Source organism: Danio rerio, chromosome 10 (genome assembly GCF_052040795.2).
Source record: "Danio rerio strain M-AB ecotype USA chromosome 10, GRCz13ab, whole genome shotgun sequence".
Taxonomy (NCBI): domain Eukaryota; kingdom Metazoa; phylum Chordata; class Actinopteri; order Cypriniformes; family Danionidae; genus Danio; species Danio rerio.
In genome coordinates this window covers 48,796,183-48,809,757 of record NC_141030.1, presented here as the reverse complement: position 1 = coordinate 48,809,757, position 13,575 = coordinate 48,796,183, and the positions used below count along the sequence as shown (strand labels likewise).

At 32.4% G+C, this 13,575-nt stretch overlaps 2 protein-coding genes across 2 annotated transcripts in view; one reads left to right on the top strand and one right to left on the bottom strand.

The window, feature by feature from the left end:
* myo18b (myosin XVIIIB) overlaps positions 1 to 13,575 on the bottom strand; it is an 880,426-nt gene that overhangs the window by 201,165 nt on the left and 665,686 nt on the right. The gene's annotated exons all lie outside the window — the stretch shown is intronic.
* On the top strand, positions 5,117 to 13,527 carry ved (ventrally expressed dharma/bozozok antagonist). The gene is given in 3 exon segments (NM_183074.1): positions 5,117 to 5,418; positions 6,976 to 7,250; positions 13,082 to 13,527. Coding segments are annotated over 3 exon segments (837 nt in total). The 5' UTR covers positions 5,117 to 5,144; the 3' UTR covers positions 13,370 to 13,527.

The window sequence follows — 13,575 nt, the reverse complement described above, 5'->3', positions numbered from 1 at the left end:
AATAAAAGTTAAAAATAACCCAACAAAACACCAAATATTTAAACCAGCTGGTTGATTTATTAATAAATAACCCAATAAAGGTTAAAAATAACCCAACAAAACACCAAATATTTAACCCAGCTGGTTGAGTTTGGTAATGTTTTATGAGATATTACAGTTTTGTGCATAAATGTAATTCACATGTTTAAATGGAAGCACAGCTATTAATGCTGAAATAACACTAAAGAGCTGATACTGAGAGATTAACACACACACACACACACACACACACACACACACGGCTCCACTGAAGAGCACAAACGGCCTGTTAGAGATGAAAGAGACTCAATGAGGACAATCAGAGCTCATCAATGACAGACACGTCTGAGCAGACACACACACACACACACTAATGATTGAGACACTGATCTTTGTGACGGCTCCATCACACAGACACACAGAGACAGACACATTTGTTTTGTGGATTTAGGGGATGATCCACTGGTTTCCATTGTTTTTACACTGTAACTACTGTATTTTCTAGCCCCTGACCCTGAACTCAAACCTCACTGTGTGACTTTCTGAAGAAACACACTCATTCTGTGGAATTGTGGGAAATGAGGACATCAGAAATATCCTTACAATTCACATTCATCTATAATACCTGTGTCATAACCTTTATAATATACACATCTGTGTCCTGATATGTCACAAACACACAGAGAGAGACACACACACACTCACAGAGAGGGAGAGAAGTACACACACAGTAAAATATCTGTTAATTAACAGCTTTCAGTGTTCAATTAACAGTGCACACACACACACACATACACACACACAGACAGAGCGAGAGAGACTTCAGTCTTTAGTTAAATGACAGTGTGTGTGAGTGAGTGAGTGAGTGTGTGTGTGTGCGTGTGTGTGTGTGTGTGTGCAAGTGTCTGCAGCTGTTAAACAGGCTCCTGTCTGATTCCTCACTCACACACACTCACACACTTCAAAAGCCTCAGAGTCTCCGCTGCCTGAGGATCGAGAGATGAGTACAGATATCAGAGCACACAGACGATGACCACTGCCGCTCAAATCACTGCTCTGGGGGAACTAACTGAAATTTAATTAAATAAAAAAAATGTATATATATATACAGTTGAGGTCAGAATTATTCGCCCCCTTTAAATTTTTTTCTTTTTAAAATATTTCCGAAATGTTGACAGTGTTTCTTCTAATATTTGTTCTTCTGGAGAAAGTCTGATTTGTTTTATTTCAGCTAGAATAAAAGCAGTTATTAATTATTTTAAAGCCATGTTAAGGACAATATTATCAGCTTGTTTAAGCTATACTTTTTTTGATAACCTACAAAACAAACCACTGTTATACAATGACTTGCCTAATTCCCTTAACCTGCCTAGTTACCCTAATTACCCTAGTGAAGCCTTTAAATGTCACTGTAAGCTGAACACTAGTGTCTTGAAGAATATCTAGTCTAATATTATTTACTGTCATCATGACAAAGAGGAAATAAATCAGTTATTAGAGATGAGTTATTAACACTATTATGATTAAACATGTGCTGAAGAAATCTCCTTGTTAAACAGAAATTGGGGAAAAAATAAACAAGGGGGCGAATAATTCAGACTTCAATGGTGTGTGTGTGTGTGTGTGTGTGTGTGTGTGTGTGTGTGTGTATAATAAATTATAATTAATATTTTATGCATATAAAATTAACCCTTTTTAAACCCCACCAAGAAAAAATATTTGTATTGCATTTCTTAACTCTTACTGTTGCTAGTTCACACACTCAATGCATTTTATTCAACATGTCTAGAAGATCAGCCAGATGGTTGATAAGTCAGTTTATGGTAAAAGCACCGGAATGAATACAAATACTATTAAAAAATCTAAACATATGAAGAGCAATTTATTTAAGATCTAATCCAAATAAAGCATTTCTGAATACTAAAGCAGCTTTATTTTTTGAAGTCATCAAATATTTCAGATTGTCATTTAACACCCTTTGTTGTCTTATTTCTTGTCTCATTAAACTAAAAGCAAGTGTAGTAGTGCAACAGGATTATGCTCGGTTGATTTTTTATTTTTTTTTGTGTGTGAATCAACAGTGCTGTGTGTGTGAGCCATTATTAAAACAGTCAAAACATGGTCAACTGTGTGGTAGAGAGCCAGTCAAAGGGTTAATTGTGTGTGTGTGTGTGTGTGTGTGTGTGTGTGTGTGTGTGTGTGTGTGTGTGTGATTACTGCTTTTTAAAATAGTTTTATATATTGCACAAGGTTGTCTGCTCTACATTAAGAAACATGACTTATTATTGTTATTTAATTATTGTATAATAATAGATTATAATATGATTATGATTTATAGCAAATAAACAATTATAAAAATATAGTTTTGACTCTCATTTGGGCGAGGCAGTGGCGCAGTAGGTAGTGCTGTCGCCTCACAGCAAGAAGGTCGTTGGTTTGAGCCTCGGCTCAGTTGGTGTTTCTGTGTGGAGTTTGCATGTTCTCCTTGCCTTCGCGTGGGTTTCCTCCGGGTGCTCTGGTTTCCCCCACAGTCCAAACACATGCTGCAGGTGAATTGGGTAGTCTAAATTGTCCGTAGTGTATGAGTGGTATGAGGGTGACAGGCCCAGACGACAGGCCGGCCGGAATGTGTAAATAAGTCGTTATCATATGGACAAGTCTAAATGGAGGACGAGTTCCAAAGAGCCGACACCGCCACCAAGACTAAGACCAAAGGAGAAGAAGAGTTCTGACTCATTTCTAAGATCTATGTGTTTATTTATTTTTAGCTGTGTGTGTGTGTGTGTGTGTGTGTGTGTGTGTGTGTGTGTGTGTGTGTGTGTGTGTGTGTGTGTGTGTGTGTGTGTGTGTGTGTGTGTGTGTGTGTGTGTATGTGTTTATGTGTGTGTGTATGTGTATGTATGCGTGTGTGTGTGCTCATGTCCACACATATTTGAATTATTTAAGGGGAAACACAAATTTTAATCAATGCTATAAAAGTAAAATAAAATGTATATGAAACACTTTTAAACTGAATGAACAAATCTCGTTTCCTTTTTTGTTACATCATATTTCTAATGCAATGTGTTTCCCCCAGTGTGTGTGTGTGTGTGTGTGTGAGAGAGAGAGAGGTGTAAATCTCCACCCTCGGTGCCGTGGCTCTGTTTGATAATCTTCAGAAACAGATGTGATGATGTTGATCCTCAGCTCAGTTTCTCCAGCCGCTACTGTGTCCTTTAAACACACACACACACACACACACACACACACACACACACAGGGGAAACACAACTGTGCTTTAGAAATCTGATGTAACACAAAAGAAACGAGATTTATTGATTAAGGAATTCATATTTATTTATTCATAAACAGTGATGTATTCATTTACTGTTTAAATACATGTTTAGTGTGTGTGTGAGTGTGTGTGTGTGTGAGTGATGTTGTGTTTCAGGAGAGTCATGTGAGCGTTGTGCAAGTGTTATGTGAACATTGTGTGAGAATTGTGAGAATCATGCAAGCGTTGTGTGAGCATTGTATGTTGTGCGAGCGCTGCTTGAACGTTATTCAAGCGTTTTGTGAAAATCAAGCATTGTTCAAGCGTTGCGTCAATATTGTTCAAGCATTGCGTAAACGTTGTACAAGCGTTGCGTGAACATTAAGCTTTGCTTGAGCAATGTTAAAGCATTGCGTGAGCGTATGTTAAATTGAGAGTTAAAGTGGTGCACGAGCGTTGTTAAAGCATTGCATGATTGTTGTTCGAGCGTTGTTCAAGCATTGTTAAAGCGTTGCACGATTGTTGCTAAAGCGTTGCATTATCGTTGTCAAAGCGTTGCACGAATGTTGTTAAAGCATTGCACGAGCGTTGTTAGAGCATTGCATGATCGTTGTTCAAGCGTTGCTCAAGCATTGTTAAACTGTTGCACGAGCATTGTGAAAGCGTTGCACGATTGTTGTTAAAGTGTTGCACGAGCGTTGTTAAAGCGTTGCATGATCGTTGTTCGAGCGTTGCTCAAGCATTGTTAAAGTGCTGCACGAGCGTTGTTAAAGCGTTGCACGATTGTTGCTAAAGCGTTGCACTATCGTTGTCAAAGCGTTGCACGAATGTTGTTAGAGCATTGCACGAGCGTTGTTAGAGCATTGCATCATCGTTGTTCAAGCGTTGCTCAAGCATTGTGAAAGCGTTGCACAAGCATTGTTAAAGCGTTGCATGAGCGTTGTTAAAGCGTTGCACGAGCGTTGTTAGTGTTGCATGATCATTGTTCAAGCATTGTTAAAGCGTTGCTAGAGCATTGTTAAAGCATTGCACGAGCGTTGTTAAAGCGCTGCATGATCGTTGTTCAAGCGTTGCTCAAGCATTGTTAAACTGTTGCACGAGCATTGTGAAAGCGTTGCACAATTGTTGTTAAAGTGTTGAACGAGCGTTGTTAAAGTGTTGCACGAGCGTTGTTCAAGCGTTGCTCAAGCATTGTTAAAGTGCTGCACGAGCGTTGTTAAAGCGTTGCACGATTGTTGTTAAAGTGTTGCACGAGCGTTGTTAAAGCGTTGCATGATGGTTGTTCGAGCGTTGCTCAAGTATTGTTAGTGCTGCACGAGCGTTGTTAAAGCGTTGCACGAGTGTTGTTAAGCGTTGCATGATCGTTGTTCGAGCGTTGCTCAAGCATTATTAAAGCGTTGCATGAGCGTTGTTAAAGCGTTGCACGAGCGTTGTTTAAGCTTTGCACGAGTGTTGTTTAAGCATTGCATGAGCGTTTTGCGAGTGTTGCGTGAGCATTGTGCAAGCGTCGCACGAGCTTTATTCAAGCGTTGTGTGAGCTTTGTTGAAGCATTGTATGAGCATTGTTCAAGCGTTGCATGAATGTTAATCAAGTGTTGTGCGAGTGTTCTGCAAGTGTTGCGTGAGCATTGTTCAAGCGTTGTGCGAGCATTGCGTGAGTGTTGTGTTAGCATTGTGTAAGAGTTGCATGAGCGTTGTTTGTGGGTTTGCACTGGTCAGACAGGCTGGTGCCAGCAGTGAACGACAGCAGGGTGGAGATCAGCGCCGGCTCTTTGATCTGCTCTCAGTCACATGTAAATGAGCCCCGGGGCCCCATAAATACAGACGGCCCTCACACACACACACACACACACACACACAGGACAGCTCCAGCATGAAGGGTCAGTTCTCCATCGAGTGGCTTTCTCAGAGCAGCTCATCGGTCAGAGACGAACAGCAGACATCCAGCACCAGCACAGACAGCCTGCCAGGCTCCTACAGCCGCTGGACCAGCCCGCACATGGAGAAACATATGGAGGAGAAATATACAGAGGAGAAATACCTGCAGGAGAAAAGCATGGAGAAATTCATGCATGAAAAATATACAGAGGAGAAACACATGCCGGAGAAATACACGGAGGGGAAACGCATCCAGAAACACACACACGGTAAACACTCGCCTCATATACGCTGCTAAATGCTGTTAAAACTACAACAACAGTGTGTTTGTGAATGTTTTCCTGAGCAGCTTTACTTTCATGCTGTTCTATAAGTATTTATTCTGTAATATTTTAATTACACTGAAAACTAAACAGAAACAAATGTTTTACATGTAAAAAACAAGGTTTTCTAGTTGTTTATTCGTGTGTAAATCAGTGTACTGAATGTTGACGGCTGCATCACTGTTATTTAATATAGCACAGAGTGAAGTTCTGCCTGTCGATGAACACATTTAAAATGACGTCGTTTCTGTTGTTGTCAATTCATGATTTGATGTAAAGAGATAATTTAAAATACTCTTTTGTTTTTATTTCTGAAGTTTTACTAAAGATTTGTAAACATAGTTTTAAACGAAAGTTAATTGTAAACTTTTTAACACAAGAATAAGTGACGTTTTTTAAAAATAGAAGAAGAGATAAACGAATAATAATAGGAAACTTTAGTGTTTTTTATATACTTTAACTTTTATTTATTTTCTAATTTAATTAAAAGTATAAAATAGCTCAGAAAAACAGAATTATTCTGTCAGTATTAAAATAGTTTACATTTTTTTTTTATGTAAAATAAAAATGAAATCAAAGTTAATCCATATTAAATTCAGCCCTGGTGTTGCACACCGCAAGTATTTTCACTAATAATGTTTGTATATGATGCATTTGTTTATGATTTACCAACAGATTGTACAACCAAAGTCATACTAGATGAATATGCAGAATTGTAACAGCGTTACTGCAGATATTGATTAGTGTCTACTCGTTGTTTGAAGCTAAGGTGTGCAGTCTGAATGCATTTGTGTTCATATTATTGTCTTTTTATACATGTAGTTCATTTTATCGTATGGAGAGCTCGGCTGTGATGTGTATTTCCCTTTGGGATTAATATAGTCTAAAACAAATTAAAACTAAATTAATATAAATGTTCTTTGAAAACCTTTTAAAATAAATGTAAAAATTAAATAATTATTAAATGACAATTATTTGTTTTTAAAGCCGCTGTTTTCAATTATTATTATTAATATTAGAGGCTTTTTTAAATAGCACATTAGTTTAAATGTAAAAGCAGGTTATAAATTCAAATGTAATGAATGGAGAAAATTACATTTGAATCACAGTAGATAAACAAATAATATTAAAGTAAAAATCAAAGTTAACCTGAAATTAGGTTAAATTTAATTAGGGTAAAATTAGGCAAGTCATTGTATAACAGTGGTTTGCTCTGGACAATCCAACACTAATATTGCTCAAGGGGGCGAATAATGTTGAGCTTAAAATGACTTTAAAACTATTAAAAACTGCTTTAATTCAAGCCCAAATAAAACAAATCAGACTTTCTCCAGAAGAACAAATATTAGAAGAAACACTGTGAACATTTCCTGAATCTGTTCAACATCATTTGGGAAATATTTAACAAAGAAAACACAGGAATGTGAATATTTCAGACTTCAACTGTGTATATACACTGTATATTCATATGTATCCAGCTCATATGTGTGTCTGTGTGCTCAGAGTCTGGCTTCAGCAGCAGCACAGAAGATGAGGAGTTGTCCGGCTGTGAGAGTGAAGGCTCCCGCAGTGAAGGCTCAGGCTCTCGGTCCCCTGCAGCTCCTGGATCTGTGGCTCCGGCTTCAGGCTCCGGGTCTCCCTCTAGTGGCCGGCGGCCGCGCACCGCCTTCAGCAGCGAGCAGATCAGCAGTCTGGAGCGAGTCTTTAAGAGGAACGCGTATCTGGGGGCGCAGGACAAGGCGGAGCTCTGCAGAACACTCAAACTCACCGACAAACAGGTACACAACCATTAGCATTCAATACTGTTTTGTTGTAAAGACGTTGCTATTGGGTTATTAATATGTTTCGGTTTAAAAAGTTACCATTAAATTATCAAAACATTAACATTCACTTATTACTATTTTGTTATAAAAGTTCACCATACAGTTATCATAACATTTGCGTTCACTTATTAAAGTTTTACCATTTGGTTTTAAAAATATACCATTTATTTATCAAAACATTAACGTTTGGTTATAATTTGTTATCTATCGATTATAAAAACAAAACCACTTGCTTATCAGAACGTTGCTTATTCAATTATAAAAGTCTTGCCATTCAGTTATCTAAACATTAACATTCAGTTTTAATAACTTTAACTTATTAAAACGTTACTATTTGGGTATAAAAACGTTACCATTGAGTTATTAAAATATTAATGTTCACTTAGCAAAACATTACCATTCATCTAAAAAAAGTAACCATTTAGTTATTAAAATATAACTGTTTGTTTATCAAAACAATTAAATTTGCTTTTTAAAATGTTTCCATTCAATTATAAGTATATTACTATTCAGTTATCAAAACTAATCAACTTTAATTCATTAAAATGTTACCATTCGTTTATCAAACTGTTACCATTCATTTATCAAAATATTACTGTTCGCTTATCAAAAACGATTTCATTTCCTTATTAAAACATTTCTGTTCAGTTGTAAAGATATTACCATTCAGTTACCAAAATTTTAACTTTCATTTATTAAACATATATTTTCGTTATAAAGGTGTAATCTTTCATTTATCAAAACATTAACATTTACTAAGCAAATAATTAACATTCATTTATAAAAACGTTAGCATTCAGTTATCTAAAAGGTGGTTTTCAGTTATAAAAAAAATTACCATTCAGTTAGCAAAACATTACAGTTTACTTAGCAAAAAGGAAAAAGGAAAAGGTTCCATTTGGTTATTAAACTAAAAAAATATTACTATTTGCTTTTCAAAATGTTATAATTTGTTAATTAAAACGTTACCATTTAGTTATAAAAATGTTATCACTCAGTAATCAAAATATTCTTGTTCGTTTATCAAAATGTTACCATTCACTTATTAAAATATTTCTGTTTGCATATAAAAACGTTACCATTCTGTTATAAAAACACAACCAGTCTTTATAAAAAAAAGTTACAATTTGGTCATCAAAACATCAATTATTAAAATGTTACCATTCATTTATCAAAATATTACTGTTTGCTTATATTTATTCGTTCAGTTATAAATATATTACCATACAGTTATGAAGACTTGTCAACTTTTGTTTATTAAAATGTTACCAATTGGTTATAAAAATAATATGATTATTAGCTAAACATTAACGTTCAGTTATAAAAATTTTATGATTATTAGCTAAACATTAACGTTCAGTTATAAAAATGTTATGATTATTAGCAAAACATTAACGTTCAGTTATAAAAATGTTATGATTATTAGCAAAACATCAACGTTCAGTTATAAAAATGTTATGATTATTAGTTAAACATTAACGTTCAGTTATAAAAATGTTATGATTATTAGCTGAACATTAACGTTCAGTTATAAAAATGTTATGATTATTAGCAAAACATCAACATTCGGTTATAAAAATGTTATGATTATTAGTTAAACATTAACGTTCGGTTATAAAAATGTTATGATTATTAGCTAAACATTAACGTTCAGTTATAAAAATGTTATGATTATTAGCAAAACATCAACATTCGGTTATAAAAATGTTATGATTATTAGCTAAACATTAACGTTCGTTTATAAAAATGTTATGATTATTAGTTAAACATTAACGTTCGGTTATAAAAATGTTATGATTATTAGCTAAACATTAAAGTTCGGTTATAAAAATGTTATAATTATTAGCAAATTATCAACGTTCGGTTATAAAAAAAAATTATGATTATTAGCAAAACATCAACGTTCGGTTATAAAAATGTTATGATTATTAGCTAAACATTAAAGTTCGGTTATAAAAATGTTATGATTATTAGCAAAACATTAACGTTCAGTTATAAAAATGTTATGATTATTAGCAAAACATTAACGTTCGGTTATAAAAACGTTATGATTATTAGTTAAACATTAACGTTCGGTTATAAAAAATGTTATGATTATTAGCAAAACATCAACGTTCGGTTATAAAAATGTTATGATTATTAGTTAAACATTAATGTTCGGTTATAAAAATGTTATGATTATTAGCAAAACATTAACGTTCGGTTATAAAAATGTTACGATTATTAGCAAAACATTAACGTTCAGTTATAAAAATGTTACGATTATTAGCTAAACATCAATGTTCGGTTATAAAAATGTTACGATTATTAGCTAAACATTAACGTTCGGTTATAAAAATGTTACGATTATTAGCTAAACATTAACGTTCGGTTATAAAAATGTTATGATTATTAGCTAAACATCAATGTTCGGTTATAAAAATGTTACGATTATTAGCAAAACATTAACGTTCGGTTATAAAAATGTTAGGATTATTAGTTAAACATTAACGTTCGGTTATAAAAATGTTATGATTATTAGCTAAACATTAACGTTCGGTTATAAAAATGTTATGATTATTGGCAAAACATTAACGTTCGGTTATAAAAATGTTATAATTATTAGCAAATTATCAACGTTCGGTTATAAAAAAAAATTATGATTATTAGCAAAACATCAACGTTCGGTTATAAAAATGTTATGATTATTAGCAAAACATTAACGTTCGGTTATAAAAATGTTACGATTATTAGCTAAACATTAACGTTCGGTTATAAAAATGTTATGATTATTAGCTAAACATCAATGTTCGGTTATAAAAATGTTACGATTATTAGCAAAACATTAACGTTCGGTTATAAAAATGTTATGATTATTAGCTAAACATTAAAGTTCGGTTATAAAAATGTTATGATTATTAGCAAAACATTAACGTTCAGTTATAAAAATGTTATGATTATTAGCAAAACATTAACGTTCGGTTATAAAAACGTTATGATTATTAGTTAAACATTAACGTTCGGTTATAAAAAATGTTATGATTATTAGCAAAACATCAACGTTCGGTTATAAAAATGTTATGATTATTAGTTAAACATTAATGTTCGGTTATAAAAATGTTATGATTATTAGCAAAACATTAACGTTCGGTTATAAAAATGTTACGATTATTAGCAAAACATTAACGTTCAGTTATAAAAATGTTACGATTATTAGCTAAACATCAATGTTCGGTTATAAAAATGTTACGATTATTAGCTAAACATTAACGTTCGGTTATAAAAATGTTACGATTATTAGCTAAACATTAACGTTCGGTTATAAAAATGTTATGATTATTAGCTAAACATTAATGTTCGGTTATAAAAATGTTATGATTATTAGCAAAACATTAACGTTCAGTTATAAAAATGTTACGATTATTAGCTAAACATTAACGTTCGGTTATAAAAATGTTACGATTATTAGCAAAACATTAACGTTCGGTTATAAAAATGTTATGATTATTAGTTAAACATTAACGTTCGGTTATAAAAATGTTATGATTATTAGCTAAACATTAACATTCGGTTATAAAAATGTTATGATTATTGGCAAAACATTAACGTTCGGTTATAAAAATGTTATGATTATTAGTTAAACATTAACGTTCGGTTATAAAAATGTTATGATTATTAGTTAAACATTAACGTTCGGTTATAAAAATGTTATGATTATTAGCTAAACATTAACGTTCGGTTATAAAAATGTTATGATTATTAGCAAAACATTAACGTTCGGTTATAAAAATGTTATGATTATTAGTTAAACATTAACGTTCGGTTATAAAAATGTTATGATAATTAGCTAAACATTAACGTTCGGTTATAAAAATGTTATGATTATTAGCTAAACATTAACGTTCGGTTATAAAAATGTTATGATTATTGGCAAAACATTAACGTTCGGTTATAAAAATGTTATGATTATTAGTTAAACATTAACGTTCGGTTATAAAAATGTTATGATTATTAGCTAAACATTAAAGTTCGGTTATAAAAATGTTATGATTATTAGTTAAACATTAACGTTCGGTTATAAAAATTTTATGATTATTGGCAAAACATTAACGTTCGGTTATAAAAATGTTATGATTATTAGCAAAACATTAACGTTCGGTTATAAAAATGTTATGATTATTAGTTAAACATTAACGTTCGGTTATAAAAATGTTATGATTATTAGCTAAACATTAACGTTCGGTTATAAAAATGTTATGATTATTAGCAAAACATTAACGTTCGGTTATAAAAATGTTATGATTATTAGTTAAACATCAACGTTCGGTTATAAAAATGTTATGATTATTAGTTAAACATTAACGTTCAGTTATAAAAATGTTATGATTATTGGCAAAACATTAACGTTCGGTTATAAAAATGTTATGATTATTAGCAAAACATCAACGTTCGGTTATAAAAATGTTATGATTATTAGTTAAACATTAACGTTCGGTTATAAAAATGTTACGATTATTAGCTAAACATTAACGTTCGGTTATAAAAATGTTATGATTATTAGTTAAACATTAACGTTCGGTTATAAAAATGTTATGATTTTTAGCAAAACATCAACGTTCGGTTATAAAAATGTTATGATTATTAGTTAAACATTAACGTTCGGTTATAAAAATGTTACGATTATTAGCTAAACATTAACGTTCGGTTATAAAAATGTTATGATTATTGGCAAAACATTAACGTTCAGTTATAAAAATGTTATGATTATTAGCAAAACATTAACGTTCGGTTATAAAAACGTTATGATTATTAGTTAAACATTAACGTTCGGTTATAAAAAATGTTATGATTATTAGTTAAACATTAACGTTCGGTTATAAAAATGTTACGATTATTAGTTAAACATTAACGTTCGGTTATAAAAATGTTATGATTATTAGTTAAACATTAACGTTCAGTTATAAAAATGTTATGATTATTGGCAAAACATTAACGTTCGGTTATAAAAATGTTATGATTATTAGCAAAACATCAACGTTCGGTTATAAAAATGTTATGATTATTAGTTAAACATTAACGTTCGGTTATAAAAATGTTATGATTATTAGCTAAACATTAACGTTTAGTTATAAAAATGTTATGATTATTGGCAAAACATTAACGTTCGGTTATAAAAATGTTACGATTATTAGCTAAACATTAACGTTCGGTTATAAAAATGTTACGATTATTAGCTAAACATTAACGTTCAGTTATAAAAATGTTATGATTATTAGCTAAACATTAACGTTCGGTTATAAAAATGTTATGATTATTGGCAAAACATTAACGTTCGGTTATAAAAATGTTACGATTATTAGCTAAACATTAACGTTCGGTTATAAAAATGTTACGATTATTAGCTAAACATTAACGTTCGGTTATAAAAATGTTATGATTATTGGCAAAACATTAACGTTCAGTTATAAAAATGTTATGATTATTAGCTAAACATTAACGTTCGGTTATAAAAATGTTATGATTATTGGCAAAACATTAACGTTCAGTTATAAAAATGTTATGATTATTAGTTAAACATTAACGTTCAGTTATAAAAATGTTATGATTATTAGCTAAACGTTAACGTTCAGTTATAAAAATTTTATGATTATTAGCAAAACATTAACGTTCAGTTATAAAAATGTTATGATTCAGTTAGCAAAATGTTAAAGTTTGGTTATAAAAATGTTTGTGGTTGACTATAAAATGTTATGATTCTGTAGCAAAACGTTAATAATAATCTGCCTGTTTTTTTTTCTCTCCATCAGATCAGAAACTGGTTCCAGAACCGGCGCATGAAGCTAAAGCGGACGGTTCAGGACAGTCTGGCTCAGGCCTGTCAGGTGAAGGTGGCGTCTCACATGATGCATTATTCAGATCTGCACAGTTTCAGAGCCGCTCCGTATCCCAGTTTCTACCCGGAGACTCCAGCAGCGTTCGCACCCCCGTATCCCATCAGCCCCGCAGCAGAGAGCCTGTATTACAGCAGCTACCAGAACCTCCAGGGCGTCCCGAGCATCCCCGTACATCCCTACCAGTATTACAGCACACACTGACGGATGACACACAGCGGGACGGCGTGCAATAATGATAGTAACAGCACAGGACTGGCTTTATTGTGCTGAGGAATTATTTAAAGATGTAAATCTGGAGGGAACAGAAGCTCTATTTTCCTGCAGGAGTGGATTAATAAAGTGCTTTCTATTTGACTACACTGTTGATCCTTTATTTTGTTGGGTTAAAGGTCAAATCTTTTAATTAC